Source organism: Phyllopteryx taeniolatus, chromosome 18 (genome assembly GCF_024500385.1).
Source record: "Phyllopteryx taeniolatus isolate TA_2022b chromosome 18, UOR_Ptae_1.2, whole genome shotgun sequence".
In the NCBI taxonomy this organism is placed as follows: Eukaryota; Metazoa; Chordata; class Actinopteri; order Syngnathiformes; family Syngnathidae; genus Phyllopteryx; species Phyllopteryx taeniolatus.
The window spans coordinates 972,243-996,866 of NC_084519.1; the positions used below are offsets into that span (position 1 = coordinate 972,243).

At 44.8% G+C, this 24,624-nt stretch overlaps 1 protein-coding gene across 1 annotated transcript in view; it reads right to left on the minus strand.

The window, feature by feature from the left end:
• Positions 1 to 1,798: 1,798 nt before the first annotated feature.
• The window catches only part of LOC133468660 (potassium channel subfamily K member 10-like), a 29,155-nt gene continuing 6,329 nt past the window's right edge, over positions 1,799 to 24,624 (minus strand). The window contains exons 3-7 of the mRNA XM_061754840.1: positions 15,361 to 15,478; positions 15,104 to 15,264; positions 14,017 to 14,209; positions 12,635 to 12,782; positions 1,799 to 5,206 (exon numbers count right to left, since the gene is read on the minus strand). Of these exons, the coding sequence (XP_061610824.1) occupies positions 4,534 to 5,206; positions 12,635 to 12,782; positions 14,017 to 14,209; positions 15,104 to 15,264; positions 15,361 to 15,478 (1,293 nt within the window). The 3' untranslated portion in view covers positions 1,799 to 4,533. The remainder of the gene's footprint in view (positions 5,207 to 12,634; positions 12,783 to 14,016; positions 14,210 to 15,103; positions 15,265 to 15,360; positions 15,479 to 24,624) is intronic.

Below are 24,624 nucleotides of genomic sequence, written 5' to 3' on the forward strand. Positions count from 1 at the left end.
TGTGTTAGAAAAGTCTCCCCTGCTATTCGCTTGGAAAAGACATAAGATTTGTTGCCATCCATCCATCCATTTTCTTCCGCTTATCCGAGGTCGGGTCGCGGGGGCAGTAGCTTTAGCAGGGACGCCCAGACTCCCCTCTCCCCAGCCAATACATCCAGCTCTTCCGGGGGGATCCCGTGGCGTTCCCAGGTCTACCGAAAGACGTAGTCCCTCCAGTGTGTCCTGGGTTGTCCCCGGGGTCTCCTCCCAGTGGGACGTGCCCGGAACACCTCACCAGGAGGCATCCTACTCAGATGCCCGAGCCACCTCATCTGGCTCCTCTCTACTCTGAGCCCCTCCCAGATGACGAGCTTCTCATCCGTTCTCTAAGGGAGAGCCCGGACACCCTGCGGAGGAAACTCATTTCGGCCGCTTGTATCCAGGATCTTGACCCTCAGCTTGTGACCATAGGTGAGGGTAGGAACGTAGATCGACCGGTAAATTGAGAGCTTCGCCTTTCGGCTTCGCTCTTTCTTCAACACAATGGACTGATACAAAGTCCCCATCACTGCAGATGCTGCACCGATCCGCCTGTCAATCTCCCGTTCCATTCTTCCCTCACTCGTGAACAAGACCCCAAGAAACTTGAACTCCTCCACTTGGGGCAGGATCTCATCCCCGACCTGGAGAGGGCACTCCACCCTTATCCGACTGAGGACCATGGTCTCAGATTTGGAGGTGCTGATTTGGAGGTGCTGATTCTCATCCCAGCTGCTTCACACTCCAGTGAGAGTTGGAGATCACGGCTTGATGAATCAGAATCAGGCTGCGGAGTGTGCACATCCACCCCCGGGGCCTTGCCACCGAGGAGCTTTTTAACCACCTCGGTGACCTCAACCCCAAAGATAGGAGAGCTGGCCTCAGAGATCCCAGATTCTGCTTCCTCATAGGAAGCGTGTCGGTGGAATTGAGGAAGTCTTCAAAGTATTCCCCTCACCTACTCAGAACGTCTCGAGTCGAGGTGAGCAGCGCCCCATCCCCACTACACACAGTGTTGATGGTGCACTGCTTACCGCTCCTAAGACGGCGGATGGTAGACCAGAATATCCTTGAAGCCGTCAGGAAGTCTTTCTCCATGAATTCTCTATTTCTTTTCTTTTTTTTCTAAGCGATGACATCAATAAACTCTTCATCGTAAAAAAAAAAAACAAGCTATTTGTTTCATCTGCCAGTGAGAATTGTACAGGTAATTTGTAAACCTGGCCATCATTTTGGGAATGCTGAGTGCCAGTAGAACCTGACTTAAAGATTCCTAATCATTGAACAAAAATGTGTGGGTTGTTCAGGGGTGGATAGACGGTTCTTTCCTCAGTATCAATATGAATCAGGAAATTTCTGATAATTTCAGACTCTGATTAGAGTTTCCCCTTGAATGTCAAAGCTGTCAACAAAATGTCATGCTATTGCCTCAAAGGACAAACAGAGTGTTCAGTCACATTTCTCTGATGTCATGCTTCCAATCCGCAAGATGGCATATTTGCATTGTGTGGAGATTGTTCAGTATGCTGTGATCTATAGTCCTTGATTAATCGAATATATTTGGAATGTCAATTGGAAAAAGCATCTTTCCATTTCTGAGGAATAGTAAATTCTTGTCGAACAAGCCTGGAGTCCTTTTACTTGCCATACTTTCTCGCAACATCGTAGAGGATCTTCAATGTCAATCTTGACAGAGACTTGAGGAGGTGGGAGGAAGCAAAATGTAATTAGCCGTACATTTACAAACATACATTATGTTTACATATATCACACACCTACACAAAATCATTTTTTTATATTATCTTATCAAGAACACGATGTAGCTACAAAAATATGACCAAAGTTGTTCTAGTTTAGCACTTGTTGGAGGAACACATTTTTTTCCTGTTGCCCATCAATTGGCATAGAATTGCACAATCTATGAAGGTATTTTGCATTATTACACTGGATCATAATGAAGCCAATATAATGTGTATCTCATATTCATAGGGCACGCTGAATACTGCATGTTAACAGAACAGTATATGAGGGTTTCTATATTTTTAGTGGCCGATTGAGAAAAAAATAATAAGTGCAATACAATTGCAAAGTTTGATTTTTAAAGTTATTTGGACCCTCTGCATTACAATACAATTGCAAGCAGATCTGATTTCTTCGACCATACATTTTTAGAACCATTAAAATAAAAACTAATAAAATGGCACAGAATTCTGAAAATCTGAGATTATCACTCAATATCATGACAGATAAAAAGGTAGCTTTTAAAAATGTAATATGATAACATAAAAAATATTGATGTTTTAAGTACCATTTAACTGGGACTGAAATTCTCTATTTGCAGTACAGCTGATGCAATATAAATAGTTCTTTAAATGACCCAGATCATTTAATCTACAACCCCAATTCCAATGAAGTTGGGATGTTGTTTTAAACATAAATAAAAACAGAATACGATGATTTGCAAATGATGTTCAACCTATATTACGACAAAGACAAGATAGTTAATGTTCAAACTGATCAACTTTATTGTTTTTAGCAAATGATCATTAACTTGAAATTTTATGGCTGCAACACGTTCCAAAAAAGCTGGGACAGGTGGCAAAAAAGACGGAGAAAGTTGAGGAATGCTCATCAAACACCTGTTTAAAATATCCCACAGGTGAACAGGCTAATTGGGAACAGGTGGGTGCCATGATTGGGTAGAAAAGGAGCTTCCCTGAATTGCTCAGTCATTCACAAGCAAAGATGGGGCGAGGTTCAGCTCTTTATGAACAAGTGCGTGAGACAATAGTTGAACAGTTTAAGTACAATGTTCCTCAAAGTACAATTGCAAGGAATTTAGGGACTTCATCATCTACGGTTCATAATATCATCAAAAGGTTCAGATAATCTGGAGAAATCACTGCATGTAAGCGGCAAGGCCGAAAACCAACATTGAATGCCCGTGACCTTCGATCCCTCAGGCGGCACTGCATCAAAAACCGACATCAATGTGTAAAGGATATCACCACATGGGCTCAGGAACACTTCAGAAAACCAATGTCAGTAAATACAGTTTGGCGCAACATCTGTAAGTGCAACTTGAAACTCTACTATGTAAAGCAAAAGCCATTAATCAACAACACCAAGAAACGCCGCCGGCTTCTCTGGGCCCGAGCTCATCTAAGATGGACTGATGCAAAGTGGAAAAGTGTTCTGTGGTCCGACGAGTCCACATTTCAAATTGTTTTTGGAAATTGTGGACGTCGTGTCCTCCGGGCCAAAGAGGAAAAGAACCATCCGGACTGTTATGGACGCAAAGTTCAAAAGCCAGCATCTTTGATGGTACGGCGCTGTGTTAATGCCAATGGCATGGGTAACTTACACATTTGTGAAGGAACCATTCATGCTGAAAGGTACATACAGGTTTTGGAGAAACATATGCTGCCATCCAAGCAACGTCTTTATTCATGGACGGCGCTGCTTATTTCAGCAAGACAATGCCAAACCACATTCTGCACGTGTTACAAAAGTGTGGCTTCGTACTAAAAGAGTGCGGGCACTAGACTGGCCTGCCTGCAGTCCAGACCTGTCTCCCATTGAGAATGTGTGGCGCATTATGAAGCGTAAAATACAACAATGGAGACCCCGGACTGTTGAACAGCTGAAGCTGTACATCAAGCAAGAATGGGAAAGAATTCCACGTACGAAGCTTCAACAATTCGTGTCCTCAGTTCCCAAACGTTTATTGAATGTTGTTCAAAGAAAAGGTGATGTAACACAGTGGAAAACATGACCCTGTCCCAGCTTTTTGGGAACGTGTTGCAGCCATCAAATTCTAAGTTAATGAAACAATAAAGTTGATCAGTTTGAACATTAAATAGCTTGTCTCTGTAGAGTATTCAATGAAATATAGGTCGAACATGATTTGCAAATGATTGTATTCTGTTTTTATTTCTGTTTAACACAACGTCCCAACTTCATTGGAATTGGGGTTGTATGTTCAAAAGATGTTTTCTAATGATGAGTACAGTATGGACAGCAAATGTCATGTCAGTGTCATCGAGTGGAAGGTTTATCAGGGACAGACTGCTCCTGAAGTATATCTTGGACACTATTCAATGTGGCAGCATTATATCGCACCTGTTGATTAGTGGTTGTTTGAAGAACCCAATTTCCTGGTAAAATTCTGCCTATTCAGTTACTGAAAGGTTTATCCAAGACCCTAATTCTCAAAAATATTGTGGTGGGACACATCACTGAATGATATTTTATGAAGAAAACATTTCAAAGCTGTGTTGCAGCCTGCTTTTTTTTTGGGTGTGGTGTGGACTGTATAAAGTATGACCATAATTTAATGCTACATTAACAAAGGTATTTTTAAGAAGCGGTAAGAACCTGGGACACCTTGGGGTCAGTAAACATAGAGGAACCCTTATACACTGTAGCACAAAGAGGCAGGCATTATTCCTGCAAAAGAGAAAACCTAAGGCACAAATGGTGGCATTGTAAAACATTGCTTTGACATACATACTGCTATGTGCCCATGTCAATATGCAGCTCTTTCATTTCAAGTGTTTCATCATTCTTGTTCTCTTTGGTTTGCTCAATATTAACCCCATTATGTGATTTGTAAGCTTCCACAAACAACGGGAATTCAGACAAGCTGGTATTGCACTCTTTGTCTTCCGTCTCTTCGTGTTCCTCATCCTTCCTTGTCACTTCATCCACAACAGGTGTGCTACAATCAAATGTGGCCGTGATCCAACCATAGGCTTCACTACGAGGACGGCGAGCTTCTTCTGTGATGTTCGTCTTCAAGTCCCGATTCCTGTTGCGTTTTGCCAGCTTGGTGACCGAACCAAGGCGGTTAAAAATGTTGTCCTCAGATGTGGTTTGATGGTTGGACTCACGGTCGCACTGCTCACCGCCCCTTAGTCGAAGATTGTTCAACTTCGTGTCAATACTCTCCTGAGAGGAGGTTTTGTAGCTGCTGGTGTCCAGGCTGTTGAAGATGGCTCGGCGCTCTGGAGAAAGCATATCCATGGACACCGCACGCTGATCCAGGCCGAGCTGTCGTCTTTCCATGCTGCGGATGGTGGCAGCTCGCTGAAGTTTGTCACTGACCTCGACACTCATACGCCGCCTTGTCTCTCTCAGCTCCGCTCGCACGTTTGCTTTCCACTCTGCTGCATGGGCCTTGATTCCCCAACCTTAGCAAAATACACAAAGTATTACACATTGAACATTAAAGATCAGCCCATGTGTTCTGACTAGAGATGAAACGCTTATCATGTCCAAAATGATCACGATAGTACCTGTATATCACAATATTGCGAAAAGAAATAAAGTAAACAAACAAACAAACAAAAATCCCGGATGCATGCACTGAAAACATTGCCACACATTATTTTCAATTCAAAAGATATAAAATCAGCAAATCTATGTATTTCTTTGACTTCTGACACCCCCAAATGTACTTAAAAAGGGTTTAAGATGACACTGTGTATTCAAAAGTGGTGAGATTATATTAATTGCTCAATAATCTATTTAATTAGAGGCTCTGTTATTAATGCGTATATAATAGTATAGTATAGTATAGTATATAATAAGTGACTAATCATATTAAGCCAAGCTGCATTTTGAGCTAGCAATATTCACAATGCTTGAACCCCTAAATTGAAATTGACTACACTTTATTGAAGCCTTTAAAGGACTTTTTGTCAACTCAATCCCTTCAAGTTTCCAGACCCTTCCATGTCTCTTACTTGAGGGCTGAAGTCAGCAATACCTAGACTTCAGAAATAATTCTCCGTTTTATATCCGCTGCAGGAATGAGTGGACTGAGACTCACAGGTTGTGGTCAAAACAAACAGGGAACAATCTTCGTTTATTTGAAGACTTATGAGACTTTGATGTGTCAATCCCTGTTTAAAGATAGCAATTCATTCAATACAAATTCCTCCATCCATCCTTCCATTCTCTGTCCCACTTTTCCTCACTAGGGTCGTGAGAGTGCTGGAGCCCATCCCAGCTATCTTCGGGCGAGAGGCGGGGTACACCCTGAACTGGTCGCCAGCCGCTCGCAGGGCACCCAAGCAACCATTCGCGCTCACATTCACACCTAAGGGCAATTTAGAGTTGTCAATTAACCTACCGTGCATGTTTTTGGAATGTGGGAAGGAAACCGGAGTGCCCAGAGAAAACGCACGCAGGCACGGACGGGGAGAACATGCAAATTCCACACAGGCAAGGCAGAGGATAGGACCCAAAAATGCACGACTCCAAAACAAATGGACAGTTTAAAAAAAGAGAGGTTTAATATACAGGCAGGCAATCCAAAAAAGGCAACAGTATCCAAAAACATAAGGCAAAAAGGCGAGGTCGATCATCGGAACAGGGTCTAGTCTTACTGTGACTCTGTGACGTGGAAACGAGGAATGCTGGAACGCGACGACAAGGTACAGCGAACTGGCGACGAGAAAGAATGAGACACGAGGTTAATTGCAAGGGGTAATTAGGGTGAACGAGGCACAGGTGGGGAAGATGCTCTCAGGAGCAGGTGTGTACGAGACAGGGGGAAGACAAAAACCGGAACACACACCCATGACAACCTTACTAATTTGTAGGCAAAGGGTATGGCGTTTGGCTCATTGGTGGTCCACAGACTTGTCCGATTTAATTGGAAGTCAAACGAAGCCCCGTCTTTCTTGCAATGGTTGAAGGAGGTGCTTTTCTTCCTGCCTCGAGAAAAGCTTTGATACAAGCTGAGCAAAAAACAGGACATTTATGCAGACCTGGGGCCCCTTCATGGAATTTGCTCAGAGATTCCCTTTTCACTGATGACTGAACCTAGCTTTCCATAGGTATAAGGTTTTCAGATGACGAAGAATGACATTGCTAATTAGTAATTAGGGTGAACGAGGCACAGGTGGTGAAGATGCTCTCAGGAGCAGGTGTGTATGAAACAGGGGGAAGACAACAACCAGAACACACACCCATGACAGTACCCCCCATTAACAGCCGGCCCCAGACGGACCCGGAGCCCCTGGATGCGCAACGTGGAAGTCCCGAATGAGCGAGTCATCCACGATAAACGCAGACGGCACCCATGAACGTTCCTTAGGCCCGTAGCACTCCCAGTCCACCAGATATTGAAACCCCCTCCCCCTCCGACAAGACGACAACAGCCGCTTCACAGAGAAGACAGGGCCCCCAGCCACAAACCAAATGGGAGGTGGGGGCCTGGAAGGCGGGACCAGAGGGGACTCCCGGGCTGGCTTGAGTAGGCTGACGTGAAAAGCAGGGTGGACCCGCATCGACCTTGGGAGCCTAAGCTTCACGGTGACAGGGTTGATGATCTTTGTGATGGGTAAGGGCCCAACGAACCCGGGAGCGAGCTTCTTGGACTCCACCCGGAGTGGAATATGTTTGGTAGAGAGCCAAACTCGCTGACCCACTTTGTAGTTCGGGGCCGGTGTACTCTGACGGTCAGCAGCGGTTTTGTAGGACCGTCCCTGGCGCAGCAGCATCTGGCGGGCTCGCTCCCAGGTTCTCCTGCAGCGTCTCACCAAGGTCAATGCCGCTGGAACTGTGGACTCTGGGGCTATGGCAGGAAATAGAGATGGTTGGTAATGCACAACGTGAAAAGGACTGCTCCTATACCGGCGTCAGACGCATCGACTTATACCACAAACTGCTGTTTGAGATCTGGCAAAGTAAGGATGGGAGCAGAGGTAAAGCTCGATTTAAGTTTCTGAAAAGCTGTCTGACAAAGCGGGTCTTTGTGGCGAGGTAAGATCATGCAAAGGCGAGGCTATAGAACTGAAATTTCTAATGAACTTTCTGTAGAAATTAGCAAACCCCAAGAACCTTTGTACATCTTTGCATGACGTGGGAGTGGGCCAATTAGTCACAGCATCAACTTAGCAAGGGTCCATCTTGATTTCACCGGGAGTCAACACGAACCCCAGTAAAGAAACGGACGCCTTGTGGAACTCACATTTCTCAGCCTTGACATATAGTTCATTCGGCAGTAACTGCTGCAACACAGAGCGGACATGAATGATGTGAGTCTCCTCATCCGGGGAGAATATCAAAATATCGTCTAAATATACAAAAACATACACATTCAACATGTCACGCAGGACATCATTGACAAAGTTATGGAACACAGCTGGAGCGTTAGTTAGTCCAAAAGGCATCACCAAGTACTCATAATGTCCCATTGGTGTGTTGAATGCTGTTTTCCATTCATCCGCCTCCCTTATCCTGACTAGATGATAAGCATTTCTTAAGTCTAGTTTGGTGAAAATCCTCGCCTTTTTGCCTTATGTTTTTGGATACTGTTGCCTTTTTTGGATTGCCTGCCTGTGTACCGACCTCTGCCCGTATATTAAAGCTCTTTTTGAAACTGTCCATTTGTTTTGGAGTTGTGCATTTTTGGGTCCTATCCTCTGTTCCGTTCATGACAGAACGAACTGGCCATAACATGGACCCAGCAGACTCAGACCCGGTGCGCAAAGCCCTTCAAGCGCAGGGTCAACGCCTCTCGAAGCAGGATGAGCAGCTTGCTGCCCTCCACCTTCATCTAGAGGGACTGTCAGAGCATCAGGACAAAATGATGAGACAGGTGGCCTCACAGTTTGAAGTTCTTATGAAAATTCAGAAGAAGGAACTAGTTGCCACAACACCCGATACCGCCAGGGTACCAAAGTTTCAATGTGAAGCAGTTACCATGCAGCCACCTGCCACCTCCACTGCTGTCTGCCCACAGCTCTCTCGACCGGAGAGGTTCTCTGGAGATTCTAGGGAATATTAATCCATTCATCACTCAGTGCAAACTCCACTTTGAGCTGCAGGCAGCTGCCTTCCCCACTGAGCGGGCAAAGATCGCTTTCGTCATTTCCCACATGTACATTTGCCTTTAGCGTCCTCTTTCACGTCCGCATGCTGTCCTCAGTCACGTCCGCCTTTCCTCTATATAAGCAGCGTGTGGGCAGGAAATGCTCCCAGTCACTCAACCGGAGCGCTCAACAAAGTGGCACAACAACATTTACAGATTTTGGAACTCGGTGCACACATAAGGCGGGCCGCATTATAAGGCGCCCCGTCCATTTTGGAGACAATTTAAGACTTTTAAGTGCGCCTTGTGGTTGTGAAAATACGGTAAGTTAATTTTAAGATGTAATTCTTCGATTATTCTGGTCTCTTAGCACCTGGTTGACGAGGGAACAAGGTTGGTATTAGTTTTTGGCATGTAAATGTAGCTTTTGTTGTGTTTCATGATGTTTCTAATATGTCTCTGAGGCATGGCGTTTTGGCAAATAGACTAAAGGTTTATATGGACATTGTAATTGGTGAAGACCAGTCGTACTGCATCCCTGGCAGATCTTTGTTGGACAATTTATTTTTAATGAGAGATATTTTTGATGTGTGCAAGGCATACGGTATTGATGTAGGCATTATTTCTATTGATCAGGAAAAAGCATTTGATCGGGTGGATCTTTCTTTCTTATTTTCCACATTGCGCGCATTTGGAGTTGGGGAGCATTTTGTATCATGGGTGAGACTCCTGTATGAGAGTGCATGTTGTGTAGTTAAGGTTGGGGGAGGACTGAGCAGACCAGTCGTGGTCGGGAGAGGGATTAGACAAGGCTGTCCTATTTCGGGACTATTGTATAGTTTTGCTATCGAGCCTCTCCTATTGAGACTTAGAAAAACTTTGAAAGGTCTATGTCTGCCAGAGATGACTTATAGCCTTCCCATAGTCGTGTCAGCCTATGCTGATGACATTACTGTAATGGTCCAGGGACATGGGGACATAGAGGCACTGAGAGAAAGTCTAACGCTGTATGAAAAGGCTTCCTCAGCTAAGGTAAATTGGGAAAAGAGTGAGGCATGCTGGGTTGGTAATCCAACACAGGCGACTGCGTATGGTCTCCCTGGTGGCCTTACATGGGGAAATAGTGGGTTGAGAATTCTGGGGATTTATTTGGGTGACGACAAGATGGTTGCTAAAAATTGGGAGGGAGTGCTGGGAAAAGTGCAAGCTAAGTTGTCTAGATGGAAATGGTTGCTACCTCAGCTGTCCTGCAGGGGAAGAACTCTGATTGTAAACAATCTCGTCGCCTCTCTTTTGTGGCACAGACTTCAGGTGTTAGCACCCCCACCAGGACTGATTAAACAGTTACAGAAGATGCTGGTGGACTTTTTCTGGTCTGGTCATCACTGGATGAGAGCGTCAGTCCTGTATCTCCCTGTGACGGAAGGGGGGCAGGGCCTTATTGACATTGCCTCCAGGATGGCCTGTTTTCGTTTATAGACGGCACAGAGGCTGTTGTACAAAGACTCAATCTGCTGGTCAGAAAAACACCAGGACTTTATACGGAACAGTGATTTAGCTCACCAGTGGAGTGAGGGGTCTGAGTACGTTTTTCCTCCTCTTGGCGTGATTCCTGCTGGTGGGGAATGGAGGGAGAAATGTGGAATCGTACTGTCCCTAAAAACTCCAAAACTTGGGAACTTCAGCTCTTGTAGTGGAAAGCGGCTGTATGAGAGTTGTGCAAAGGTGCTGAACAATGGATCGCTCAATGGAGTCAGAGAGTCGAGGTGGACAGAGGTGTTTGGTTCCGAATTTTCCCCAAAAGGAAGCTGGTGGGTCCTCTATAAACCTGTTGAAAAACGGATGGGTGACGTCCAATGGAGGATTATACATGGAATAATAGCTACGAACAGATACAGAGCTCACTTTGACCCTAGCACTGGGGAAGGTTGTCCATTTTGTTTACACCCAGAGACATTGGACCACTTAGTGCTTCTATGTCCCCGGTTGGATGTTTTCTTTAAAATGTTAAAGGAGTGGGTGGAGGGGTTGGGAGAGGTTTTCTCTTTCCATCTTTTTATTTTTGGACCAACTTATTCCAGAAAAAGAAAGAAAACTGTGGTGTTAATGAATTTTATGTTTGCAAGTGCTAAATTGGCTATATGGAAAAGTAGGAAAAACAAGATTGTTGGAGCTAGTTGGACTGATCCGCTTTACTGTTTGAGAGGGTTGGTGGCAGCCCGTTTAAGGGTGGAGCACACCTTTTATAAGGTTACCAATAATCTGGAGGATTTTGTGGATCGGTGGGCTATTGGGAATGTTTTGTGTTCAGTAGATGAATATGGATCACTGGTGTTGAATTTTTTATTTTTCTTTTATTTATTTTGTGTAAATTTTCATCTGTTTTTGTTTAATTATGTTTCTGGTAATATCTTTTTCATGTTTTTAAAGTAAATGCATGTTGGGATCTTTTTTTGTCAAAAGGTGTGCTAAATAAAGTTTCTTGAAAAAGTAAAAAAAAAAGTCTTCTTCTTCTTCTTCTTCCTCTTCTTCTTCCTTAGTTGAGGTCAGCAGCTTGCATGCCCGCTATACAAAGTGTTGTTGGTGCACTGCTTCCCCCACTTGAGTCGCCCAACGGGATCAGAATTACTTCGAGTCAGTCCAGAAGTCACACTCCATGACCGCATCAAACTCTTCCCGCCTGAACGCCTGAGTTTTTCCTAAATATACATTCCTCCTGGCTTGCCGTACACAACAGCTGCCTCTGGAGGCTCACAGGCCAAAAAGGCCAGCTAGGCCTATTTCTACAGCTTGACTGCATCCTTCACCACCAGTGTCTACCAATGGGTTCGGGGATTACAGCTACAACATGCACGAACCACGTTACAGCTACAGCTCTGGTCAGCTGCCTCATCAATGGATGCAGATCATGTGCCATATGGCCTCCACCGTGAGATGGTCAAGGCTCTGCTGAAGTTGGCTGTTGACATGACCACAAAGTCGTTCATTGACCTGCGGCGCCAAGTGCCTATATGGACACCCTTATGCTTGAAGATGTTGTTTGTTATGTAACCAAGCAAAACGTTAGATCGAGGGAGTGGTGTGGGGTGAGGTGGGGAGCGGGTGTGGTGCGCTGGAAGGGGGGACGTGAGTCACGGGTGTGGAGGCCAGTTTAGGGGGGCATTCTCCCAAACAGGTCCCACTGTCATTGCGCACGAGCTTTGAAGAACAAAGTAATCCCCAGTGGGAGTGCTCTCCACCACCCCCTCCAAGTAGTCCAGAATCAGCACAAAATAACCCATCCTTCCACAGGAAGGTGGAGGAAGGCTACCTTCTTGTTCTTGGGTGAACGCCAACATACAGTTATCAAGTCGGGAGGCACTTAGTATGCACATGCCTACTTACCTCTCACTGGGGGTGACCACACCCTCCAACCCCTCTCAAAAGGAGTTCTTCTGGAGCCCAAGCTGTACGTTGAAGCAAACCCAACTATATCTAGTTAGAACTTCTCAGCTTCGCACGCTGGCTAGGGCTCCTCCCCTACCAGCAAGGTCCCTAGTGCAAGTTTCTGCAACAGAAGATTGGACCACGAGGGTCCTGCCTTCGGCCACCAACCGTTTCACACTGCACCCTTTGCCCCCCTCCCACAGGTGGTGAGCTCTTTAATATTAGCATAACCACTCTCCGACTGTTACAGAGGACAATAAAGCAGTCAAATGTAGCTGAGGCATATCCCTATACATTCCATATTTGCAAAATCATTTGTTCTTAACCAATTCAAAATGGTATTGAATGATGTAAAAGATGTGAGTGAATACCTCTTCTTTGGTCTTTTTGGATAGCACCCTCAACCAGTCGCCAATCATGTTTAGCACTGCAGCAAAATAGGCCAGCCCACCAAGGATCCAGAACCAAACCAATGGTCTGTACCACTTGCGGTACTCAATCCTCCGATTTCCGCCTGAGAGGAAAAATGCAATAAATAAATTAAAGTCTCATCCACCCATTTCCAAAACTACCTGTCCTCATTGGGTTCGCTTGTAACTGGAGCCCATCCCAGACTGACTTTGTGTGAGAGGCGGGGTAAGACCTAGACTGACAAGTGCTTATGTCCATGAGCACATGTAATAATCATGACCTTCTTAAAAATGAATTGATTGATTTAATATCCATCCATCCATCCATTCTCTCTACTGCTTATCATCACTAAGGGCGCGGGTGTGCTGGAGCCTATCCTATCTGACTTTGGGCGAGAGGCGGCGTATACCCTGAAGTGGTCACCAGCCAATCACAGGGCACGTATAGACAAACAACTATTCACACCTACAGACAATTTAGAGTCTTCAATTAACCTACCGTGCATATTTTTGGAATGTCGGAGGAAACTGGAGTACCTGGAGAAAGCCCACGCAGGCACAGGGAGACAATGCAAACTCCACACAGGAAGGCCGGAGGCCAAGTTTGAACCAAAGACCTCTGAGCTGTGACGTGAATGTGCTAACTAGTCATCCATTTGTGCAAAATTTATGATTTCTAGACCATAACAAATTGTTTTAGAAAAGGTACACACAGTTTATAGATCCACTGTGATCTGTAAATTGTACAAGTGTGTATGAAAACACTGATTCATAATATTGTTGAAATTGCACTAGTTTTTGTTTCTGATTACTCATATGATTTGAAAATATTTGCAACAAGACAACAATCAATAACTGTGAATATTTTCCAAATGTATTTGTAATTATTTACATCCAAAACATGGGAAAAGTTTGGAATTGTTGTTTTAGTTACAGCTTTATGAGGCCAAAAATATACTGGTCTAGCCCCCTTGAGATCAAATTGGAGTGAATGTGGTCCCTGATTAAATAATAATGATACATTTTATTTGTCATGCACTTCATATTTCAATGAAATCACAGTGCTACAAGATTTCGAGTATTCAATTAAAAAAAAACCACTCATGTTTTCGGGATGTAGGAGTATAACCGACACTATGATGGGGAGAACATACTGTACCTGTAGAACTCTACTTCAGAAGGTGGGAGCCAATATTCGAACCTAGAATTTTAGAATTTTGAGGCAGGTGTGCTAACCTCTAGGCCACTGTGCTGCCCACGCCACAACAATATTTAAGACACATAAGTATAGCCATTCATTTAGGTTGCTTTTAGTGACAACAGAAGAAAATGTTTCACCTGCCACATAGTCTCCTATTCCAACAGTTGTCAATGTGATGACGACAAAATATGTTGACTCCAGAGCTGTCCAACCTTCGATGTGTTTGAAGATCACAGCTGGCATGGTCACAAACAGGATGCAGCCAGCCAGGATGAAGAGGAGGGTGGACGCTATTCTGATTTTTGTCTGACTGATCTGGTTGTGTTTATTCTGTTCCAGAGAAGTGATTCAGGCACATTTAGGCACGTTCACACACAAGCACACAGGCACACAAAGGAGAAAGTTAAATACATACACATACAGTACGTAGTAAGTGATTTATATTCAACAAAGTATGGATTTTATCAGTTCACCAATCATTTTTGACAGAAGACTTTTGAACCTGTCACTGGGGTGCTACTATTCTCTGGCTTTACCTTCACTTTGGTTACTGAACACTCACTTGACAATAGCTACTAGTAAGCATGCTATTCTTATATACCATAACGTGTGTGAATATCTAAAAATGAAGAAAAAGATATGCTATTATTTTTTGGGCCATGAGCATTGCAATGAAATTTCCCCCTCTGCCCAAGAATCCAGACATTAGTTTGCTTAATTCTACATTGTAATCCTACATCGGTTTACAGAATTCTTGCTGACCTCCGGTCAAAAGTAGCCTTCTAACTCGCATACAGAAAGACACACAAACACAAATACAGCCAGCACTACATGACTGTCTTCACGTTTGTACAAAGGAAGTAATTTCCGCTTCTTTGCCATCATCTGCCTCGTCATTGTCACACTGATAACCCCCCCAGTCACTTTATGCAATAAAGGACGGGGGTGTATTCCAGAAAGCACGTAATGTGAATACTTTGCGTAAGTTAATCCTAAAATGACAATAATTTCAAAACTTTTTCCATCATTAATGTGAGGTATAACCGGTACGACTCAATTGGAAAAAAAAAAAATATCTTTTTCAAGAGGGTAAGTAAAATTACACAACTGAGATAAGGGTCTCCTTTTTTTTTTTTTTTTTTTTTATATCATGAAAACTTGGCATTATTTGAACAGGGGTGTGTAGATTTTCTATATCCCATGTACTGTATACATGTGACTCACCCGGAACATCTTCTCTACTTTGGCAATACTTTTGACAAATATGGTCCCTAGCTGGTCACCAACCCCTGCTAAGAGGAATCCAAAAAGTGGGATGCCAAATATTGCATATAGAATGCAGAAAACCTTCCCTCCCTCAGTGCTTGGAGCAATGTTACCATACCCTACAAAAATAGGGAAGATAAGGTCAAGATACATTTTTGTACTATATTCGTTGTTATACATGTCAAGTAAAGACACTTTGGAAAATGTCAGTGTACCTATGGTCGTGATAACTGTTCCGGCAAAGAAGAAGGCACTACCCAGATCCCAGTGGCTAGAGTTATAAGAGGTATCGCCAACAGGATTCACACCAGCGTTCACAGCATCAACAGAGTGCTGGGAAGAGAAGCCAAGAGAAAGGCACATCAGATCAAATATCTCATTCATGTTGAGAATGTGCAGTCTGTTGCTCTTGTCACTGTGTGTATATCACAGCTGCACAGCTTTGAGTGGCTGTGTGTGTATAGTGTCAACTAGGTAATTCGATTCAGAGGGCTACGATTTTACTCAACGGGTTATCAGATTATCCATGCATCTTGACTCGATGCCTATCGTTCACATCTGGTCTTGATGTGAGACTACGAAATGGTGTAATGATCAAATATTTCCATGATAACACATTTACTTCGGGGATATGATGTCACTAACGTTTCAGTTGGTCACCTCCCTGAGTGCCACAGCCACAGACAGATCAAAGTCGCAATAAATATCATATTTTCGAGTTTCGCTGGTTTGGTTTTTGCTGTTGAGGGATTCATACGTATATCAATTGGCATTTACAACTTGTAGTTAAACTACATGTAAGCCGGTTCTACTGCCGCTGAACCCCCCTCCTCTCCGGCTTGGAGAGGGGGGCTAGGTGATGATGACAAAATCTGAGGTGGTTGTTGTATGGATTCCTACCCGACTGGCTGGGAAAAGATCAGAGGTGGACCACTTCCCCGGAAATGCTGCTATGGAGTATTTACCTAAAACGGCCAAAGTTAATATTCTGTAAATGAGAGCTATGCACTGCAGATGGCTTATGTCGATGCAGTTTTCTCCAAATGGAGTTTTTCATTAAGTTGTCTTGATGTGTCCCTTTTATTAATACATTACAAATCATTTCGCAGACCCTAAGGAGTCTTTAGACCTAACAGTGGTAATCAAGTCGCTGTCATATACTGCCCTGCAGTTCCATTATAGTAGCCTTTAGGGCTCTTTGCGTCCTCTCTCTCTCCCCCAACCCATCTCTGTTTTCAGCACCTGTCTCCAATCAGCCTCATCACCACCGGTATTTAAGCCCGCCTGTTCCAGGAAATCCTCGCCAAAGTATTGCAGCCTCTCCTAGCAGTACCACGCCCCACCGTACTCAAGTAAGCCACTCAACTCTTCGTTCCCTTGTTAACTCGTGTGTCTCCTCGTTCTCAGTGTTCCTGACCCACGTCATTCCTGCCAGCCGCCTGTTCTGTCCACTGCCTGCCACCTGTCCACGCCACCGCCTGCCATCACATCCAGGACCACCTCCATAACCTTTCCTCAATAAACTGTTCATCATTTTACATCTGCCTCCGCCTGCTCTTGGGTCCAGCTACTCCCCACACGTGACAGAATACTTTGGCCACTATGGACCCAGCAACTCCGGACGCTCGGAAGAACCCACTAACCCTCCGAGTCGCCCACATTGGACGACAGGACAAAAACCTGAAAGAAATCACCGAAATGCTGCACTCCCTTTCGCAACAGGTCTCCCTCCTTTCCCAACAGATGCAATCCATTCAACCCCCTGTCAGTACTCCTCCCGAGCCCGCAGCCTCCGAGCCACCCCGCTTCCCGTACAAAGAACCTTATGTCCCTTCGCCCGAGCCCTACTCCGGGAACCTAGGTGTATGTAGCCAGTTTATTCTTCATTGCTCACTCGTATTTAATCTCCAACCGTACAATTATCCCACCGAACGTTCCAAAGTAGCATATGTCACTAACCTCCTCTGCAGCAAAGCAGCAAAATGGTCCAATTCATTATGGCACAACTCCTCCAGAAAAATGTGAATTCCACCTATCCTCAGTACATTTCCACGGCTACGTCTTTGCAAAAGGACAACTACCCGGGGGTGGATGAGATTCGCCCTGAGTTCCTAAAGGCTCTGGATGTTGTGGGGCTGTCCTGGTCGACACGCCTCTGCAACATCGCGTGGACATCGAGGACAGTGCCTCTGTGCCTGGATTGGCAGACTGGGGTGGTGGTCCCCCTTTTTAGGGGAACAGAGGGTGTGTTCCAAGTACAGGGGGTTCACACTCCTCAGCTTCCCTGGTATGAGCTATTCGGGGGTGCTGGAGAGGAGGGTTCATCTGGAAGTCGAATCTCAGATTCAGGAGGAGCAGTGTGGTTTTCGTCCTGGCCGTGGAACAGTGGACCAGCTCTACACCCTCAGCAGGGTCCTCGAGGGGCCATGGGAGTTCGCCGAACCAGTCTTCATGTGTTTTGTGGACTTGGAGAAGGCGTTGTCACTGTGGAGTCCTGTGGGGGTTGCTTCGGGAGTAGCGAAGCTCTCATTTTACCGGTCGATCTACGTTCCTACCCCCACCTATGGTCACAAGCTGTGGGTCGTGACCGAAAGAACAAGATCCCGGATACAAGCGGACGAAATGAGTTTCCTCCGCAGGGTATCCGGGGTCTCTCATAGAGATAGGGTTGAAGCTCGGTCATGCGGGAGGGGCTCAGAGTAGAGCCGCTGCCCCTCCACATTGAGAGGAGCCAGAGGAGGTGGCTGGGGCATCTGATTCGGATGCCTCCCAGACGCCTCTCCGGTGAGGTGTTCCGGGCACGTCCCACCGGAAGGAGACCCCGAGGACGACCCAGGACACGCTGGAGAGACTACGTCCTTCGGCTGGCATAGGAACGCCTCGAGATCCCCCCCGGAAGAGCTGGATGAAGTGGCTGGGGAGAGGGAAGTCTGGGCGTCCCTGCTAAAGCATGTTACATGTTAAAGCGTCATATTTTTAGGCTGAGAGAAATTGGTGCGTGGTCACTGATGACGACTGGATGCATTTTGGAGGTAATTCTTTGAGCTGCCGAATTCTTTGAGAGAAAAAAAATCTATTCTTGAGAAAGAGCGGTGAACCGCCGAGAAAAATGTGCATTCTCTTTTTGTATTTTTTTTATTTTTTTTTAGCCTCCCTATGTCAACAAGTCCAAAGTCATCCATATCCTGCTCTAATATATTGGCCCATTCTGGCTGATTGCTATTTTTGAGATTTGAGCGATCTATAAGGGGTTTTAGCAACATGGAAAGTCGCCTCCCATGATAAGTGTGAAAATAGCGTGTGAAAAAAGGCCGGATCATCTTTATTAGGAGCGTATACATTGACAATTGTGTATAGTTTGTTCAATTTTGCAGCCTGGATAATTATGTATAGCCTTTCTGGATCCACTACTGTACTATTTATTGTAAAAAGTAGTCTTTTATGAACGACGAATCTGCCTTTTTCCTCTTCAGGGGCTGCTCAGTGCGGAAGCTGGGATTCTCCGTGACAGATGAGTTGGCGTTGACGTAGCTATGAGAATCTCAAATGGCTCTCTGCAAGTTACCGCTGTTAGCGAAGCTGGTGCAGGAGAAGAGAAAAGAACGAAGCAAAAAACTGCCACTGAAAAAGGGAAAAGACTGTGAAAAGAGACAATTTGTCTCATAGTAGCTGCTTTTTCCAGGTCTATGTAGGAGGCGCCGCCATGCTCGCATATCTCCCATTGTCACAGCATCCTCTCGCGTCTGGCGTCTCACGTCACCCTGTCTGAATGCCACCCTCTGAGAATAGCATCCAGGTTTGCCATGGCAATGACACAGACTCACTCCCTATAAAATGCCTCAGAAATTAGGTTGTTAAGCCTAGGCAGCACGGTGCCAACCGGTTAGCACATCTGCCTCACAGTTCTGGGGACCGGGGTTCCAATCCGGCCTCGCCCTGTGGAGTTTGCATGTTTTCCCTGTGCCCCCGTGGGTTTTCTCCAGGTACTCCGGTTTCCTCCCCCTCCAAAAACATGCATGATAGGTTAATTGACGACTCTGAATTGCCCGTAGCTGTGAATGTGAGTGCGAAGGATTGTTTGTTTACAGTACATGTGCCCTGCGATTGGCTAGCAACCAGTTCAGGGTGTACCCCGCCTCTTGCCTGAAGATAGCTGGGATAGGCTCGCCCGTGACCCGAGTGAGTATAAGCGGAAAGGAAAATGGATGGATGGGTGTTTAAGCCTATGGGAGTTTTAAATGTTTATGACCACCATGTTTTTGCTGTTTCAAGTCTCCACTGATAACTGGAAAATGGAAGCCGTCAGACAAACTTTGGTATTCTGACATTCAACAGTTCTGTCATTTGATTTTCTTCATACCTTTTCTTTTGCTTCCATGAGTATGTTCTTAATCTTCAGCACACAGCAGAAAAATCAATAATCCTCATTGGCTTTTATCACCGCAAGGTGGTCAATTTTGTTCATTGTTTCTCTCTCATTAAAAAATCGAAACACCTCACCCTCTCCTGGTGGTCTCTCTAGATCAGGGGTGCCCAAACTTTTTTTGCCCCAAGATCTACTTTTCAAGCAGCCAACCTCACGCGATCTACCTTTTTTTGAGGGGGTGGGGGCCGCGACCATGTCTCCGCTTTGAGAGCGCAGAGCGCTACCAGTGAGCTAAAATTCTGGGCCGCCGACACAGCTCAGCACCAATGTATGTTGATGTACCTTGCATCACCGCATGAGCAGATCTTACACAACACAACATAATTAACAATGACATTTTTTTTGTCATTTACTCCGATGACCTAAGTGAACTGAAGTGAATCAGCCAGGGATGCGTAGTCAGTGTCGTATTTTCCATGCACAGTCCTAAAATGCCGCGCCACATTTCCGTTCTTTGGTAATGCGATGGCAGACTGGCAGATGAGGCATACGCATTTCGGAAATGTCTTCGTGAAAAAATACTCCTCGTCCCATTCCGTATGAAAGTGGTAACTTCCTGTCTTCTTACTTGGTCCAGCTCCCCCACTCATTTGTATACCATTTCTTAAGTTTAAGAGAAAAGACCGAGAGATAAAATTGGAGGTAACTCACTGACTAGCTTGTTAGTTGTGACACACTTGGCGCCGTTGTTTGCGCATCTGCAGTTACCTTTTAGCAGCGTTGTTTGCGCATGTGCCTGACATAAGTGTCAGAAAAATTCAGATATCATCGATTATATATGTATATCAATCAAGCAACGGGATGCAGGATAGGCTGATGTCTTTTTTTTGTGATGTCAGAAGCTCAGAGCATTGTGAGCAGGCTCGTTGTCATGGTGAAGCAGCCAGCAGTTGTCCTGCCACAACTCTCACCTCAAACCAAAACCCCTTAATGCCTCAGAGTGCTTAGAAATTCTGTCCATAAAAGTTAAGAACAGAATCTGTGACAAAGGGCAGCCCTGGCAGACTCCAACCCTCATCAAAAATTTATTGATTTTCTGCTGGAAATACGGACCAAACTCTGACAGCAGTCCTATGGGGAACAAACAGGGATCCGGTACCCCATACTCCCTAAGCAACTCCCGCAGGGCCCCCTGAGGGACACGGTCGAAGCCCTTCTCCATGTCTACAAAGTACATGTAGACTAGATGGGCGAACTCCCATGCACCCTCTGGGACCCTGCTGAGAGTGTTGAGCTGGTCCACTGTTCTGCTGCCGCAAGAAAAACTACACTGCTACTCCTGAATCTGTGATTCGACTTCCCAAAGGACCCTCCTCTCCAGAACCCCTAAATAGACCTTACTAGGGAGAAGTATGAGCCCCCTGTATTTGGAATTGTGTTGTTTGTTTTTGTTTACAAGCACTTTGTTGCTGTGTACTAAATGCTTTGCAATCGTATCAAATTAACTGGAAGTAGTTAGCATGAGGTTATTGATGGTGTAGTAGTTCACTCGCCTGGCTTCTGTGTCGATATTGTGAGTTCAGTGAGCTCAGTGACAGTGTGAATGTGAGTATTTAATTGTTGTCTGTCTCTATATGTGCCCTGTGATTGACTGGCGACAAGTCCAGGGTGTAGTTTGCCTTTCGCCCAAAGTCAGCTGGAACTATGTCCCAGCTTGCTGCAACCCGAAACAGGATGTGTTATAGAAAATCGATGGCTGGATAGTCAGCAGGAGGATCATGAGGTTGCAATACATCAGCAAATTTAATAAAAATGCTTGCTCATAGTTATAAAAGGCTTGTCTTTGAGGTATGTCCCAGGAGAATAAAACCTTGATTAATACTCATGGACTTCATTAATTTGTCTTGTGGGAAATGGTGTAATATGGTGCAACATTTATTACTATAGTGACTCACAGACCTATTTTCAAGGATACTCGAATTTTCAACAAAACAGCCTTTTCATGGGAATTATGGCCTATACAAACTCAAAACTGAAGAACTATTGTCGAATAATTTTGGACTCTATGAACCGTTGGGGCAAAAAGTATTGGGGCAGTGAATTTGAGTAAACAGCGGGTGAAATAAGTGGCTATTTCAGCCGCTCTATAATCTTGGGTCTGTGGTCTGTGAATTGCTTCCATTCATACAGAAGTCTTTTTAGGAGTTTTTCGTTTATCCAAAAGGTAATTTGCGGGATTGAAGTCACAAACTATAGTCTATATCGATATACTTATATTATTCCAAAGTTTCTGTGTGACTTTTATTACTTCAATAGTTCTTAGTTCTTCTGTGACTTTTTCTAATGTCACTAGTAGCTTAATTGTTTTTTCCTCCCTTCTCAGCGGCTCTACCAGCCTCCGTTTTCTCTCAAGGGCAAGATAACTGTGTGAATCGGTCTTTCTTTCTTCTTTCCTCGTCTCCCTCCCATTTTAGTTTAACTGTGCGTTGCTCTTCCGTGTTCTTTAGAGATGGGGAGAAGCGCGAAGCAAGTGTAAACTCTTGACTGTCTCTCTCGTTGCAAAGATTTCATTCAAATGACAAAAGGGGAAACAAGATTGTTTCCTGATTTAATTCCAAAACAAACTTGACGTCAGAAGTGGGATTCCAGGCTTGATCGCCGATCCAGGGGCTCTCCGGACCAGTGACTGAACATCCGGGACGAACGCGCCAGTCCTGCCTCTACCCAAACATTAGGACAGGGAACTGCCCGGCCGCCCTCCTGGATTCGCCATCACCTCTGGATTCCAAATGGACCAGAACAAAGAATTACGGTAAAAATTTGATCATTTCTGATTTTACATGGTAGTGTATTTTGGTTGAAACAATTTTGTCTTTGTATTAAGTGGTATTGGTACTTGCTCTCCATTGGTAAGGTTCGAGTCCAGAAAGTCCAGTTTATAAAGTCTAGGTTAAAGTCCTAGATTAAAGCTCCCCGGTTCGAGTCCCTGACAATTAGGAGCTTGATTCCCCGACAATTTCGAAGAGGTTCGACTATTGTAAAAAAGAGAAGTGCTTCTAACAAGTACTGGAAGTGTGAAGTGGTTAAAGCAAAAAAGAATTACCGGTGTTCGTAATGTGGCCCTCCAAAACCGCATGACACTTGATCTGTTTTTGGCTTCTGTTTACACCCTCTTGAACCAAATCTGTTGCACATACATTCCTGACAATGCTGGCGATTCCGGTGTTAAAGCCAGTGGCATTAGAAATCTCACTGTGCTCTGCGAAGATGTTCTTGATTCTAGCTGGTTCACTGAACTCAGTTGGCAGGCTTGGCTATGTATATCGTATTGCACTTGGGACCTGACGGAAGGGTTTTCTTAAACAAAAACCAAAAAAATAGGACAATAAAATGGGCGGGTTGAATGTAGGGCTCCAGCTATTGAATATTTTAGCACTTGAGTATCCTACTGAAAATTCCATCCAAAAATTGAATATTTGGGTCAAGTATATTTTTGCTTGGTTAAAGTAATTAGTACAGTAATTATACATACAAAAGAGAAACTAAGACGTTTTACTTTTAAAGGGGGCATATTTTGCCAAACCAACTTTTTTCAATTTGGGATGTAATATTGTCTCTCTGGGTGGCACGGTGACCGACTGCTTAGCACATCTGCCTCACAGTTCTGAGGACCGGGGTTCAAATCCCAGCCTCGCCTGTGTGGAGTTTGCATGTTCTCCCTGTGCCTGCGTGGGTTTTCTCCGGGTACTCTGGTTTCCTCCCACATCCCAAAAACATGCATAGTAGGTGAATTGAAGACTCTAAATTCCCCGTAGGTGTGAGTGCGAATGGTTGTTTTTTTCTATGTGTCCTGCGATTGGCTGGCGACCAGTTGAGGGTGTACCCCGCCTCCTGCCCGCAGTTAGCTGGGATAGGCTCCAGCATGCCCGCGACCCTAGTGAGAAAATGGATAGATGGATATTGTCTCTCTGGTGCCTCAGTAAACATATGAAATATTAATGAAAATAATCCATGCATTTTTCTGCCGAGAGGCCTAAAATCAGGTTACTCGAATTTCTCGAGCCTATCTACTTCACTAGCAGTGATGCAGATAACGCGTTACTCCAAAATGCTGCCATTTTGAGTAACGAGCAAAGTGACGCGTTACCGGGAAAGTAGTCAGACTCCAGTTACTTCCTTGTAACAACAATAGTTCCTTTTTAGTCATCTACATTTCTCGCCAAGTTCTAATTTATGGCTGGTGATTCGTACAAAGAACAGTCTAGTGCATATATGTCAAACTCAGGCCCGGGGGACAAATTTGGCCCACGATATAATTATATTTGGCCCGCAAGACCATATCAAATGTGAGATATTAGCGCTGGCCCGCCAGTATCTAACACATGTGCCACTAATATTACAAATGCCAGAATGCTTTGCTAGTGTGTTGGCCCATCAGTCTAGACCGGCGAGTTCCCCTTCCCTTTCTGTTGCAGTCGTTAGCAACTATGCTACCGGTCTCCTCGAGCAAATTGACACTTCCCCTTCCCAAAAATGGCCAAACGAAAGATGGAAAACAGTTCACTTCCAAGACAGGTGGGAGGCAGATTGTCTGTTCACTAAAGTAAAAGACAAAGAATACAACATAATTAAATTCATGTTTTTGTTAATGCCCTTTATTAACTCCTAGGCAGGGACTGTTAATAGTTTGGGGTTTGGATTCTTATTTTTTGGGGTTGTTTTGTTGTTGGCCTTTGAAAAAGATTTACATCAAAAAGAAAGGTAGTTGGAGATAGATAAATAGAAGATGTCATATACTGCCCTGCAGTTCCATTATTGGAGCCAGGAGGGCGCTTTGTGTCGTCTCTCTCCCCCCTCCCCTCTCTGTTTTCAGCACCTGTCTTCAATCAGCCTCACCACCACCGGTGTTTATAAGCCGGCCTGTTCCCGGAAATCTTCGCCAAAGTATTGCAGCCTCTACTAGCGGCACCACAGCCCACCTTATGTCAAGTAAGCTATACTGTTCCTCGCTTCCCTTGTTAACTCTTGTGTCTCCTCGTTCCCAGTGCTCCCCTGTGTTCCTGACCCACGTCATACATGCCACCAAGCCAGCCGCCTGTTCTGTCCACTGCCT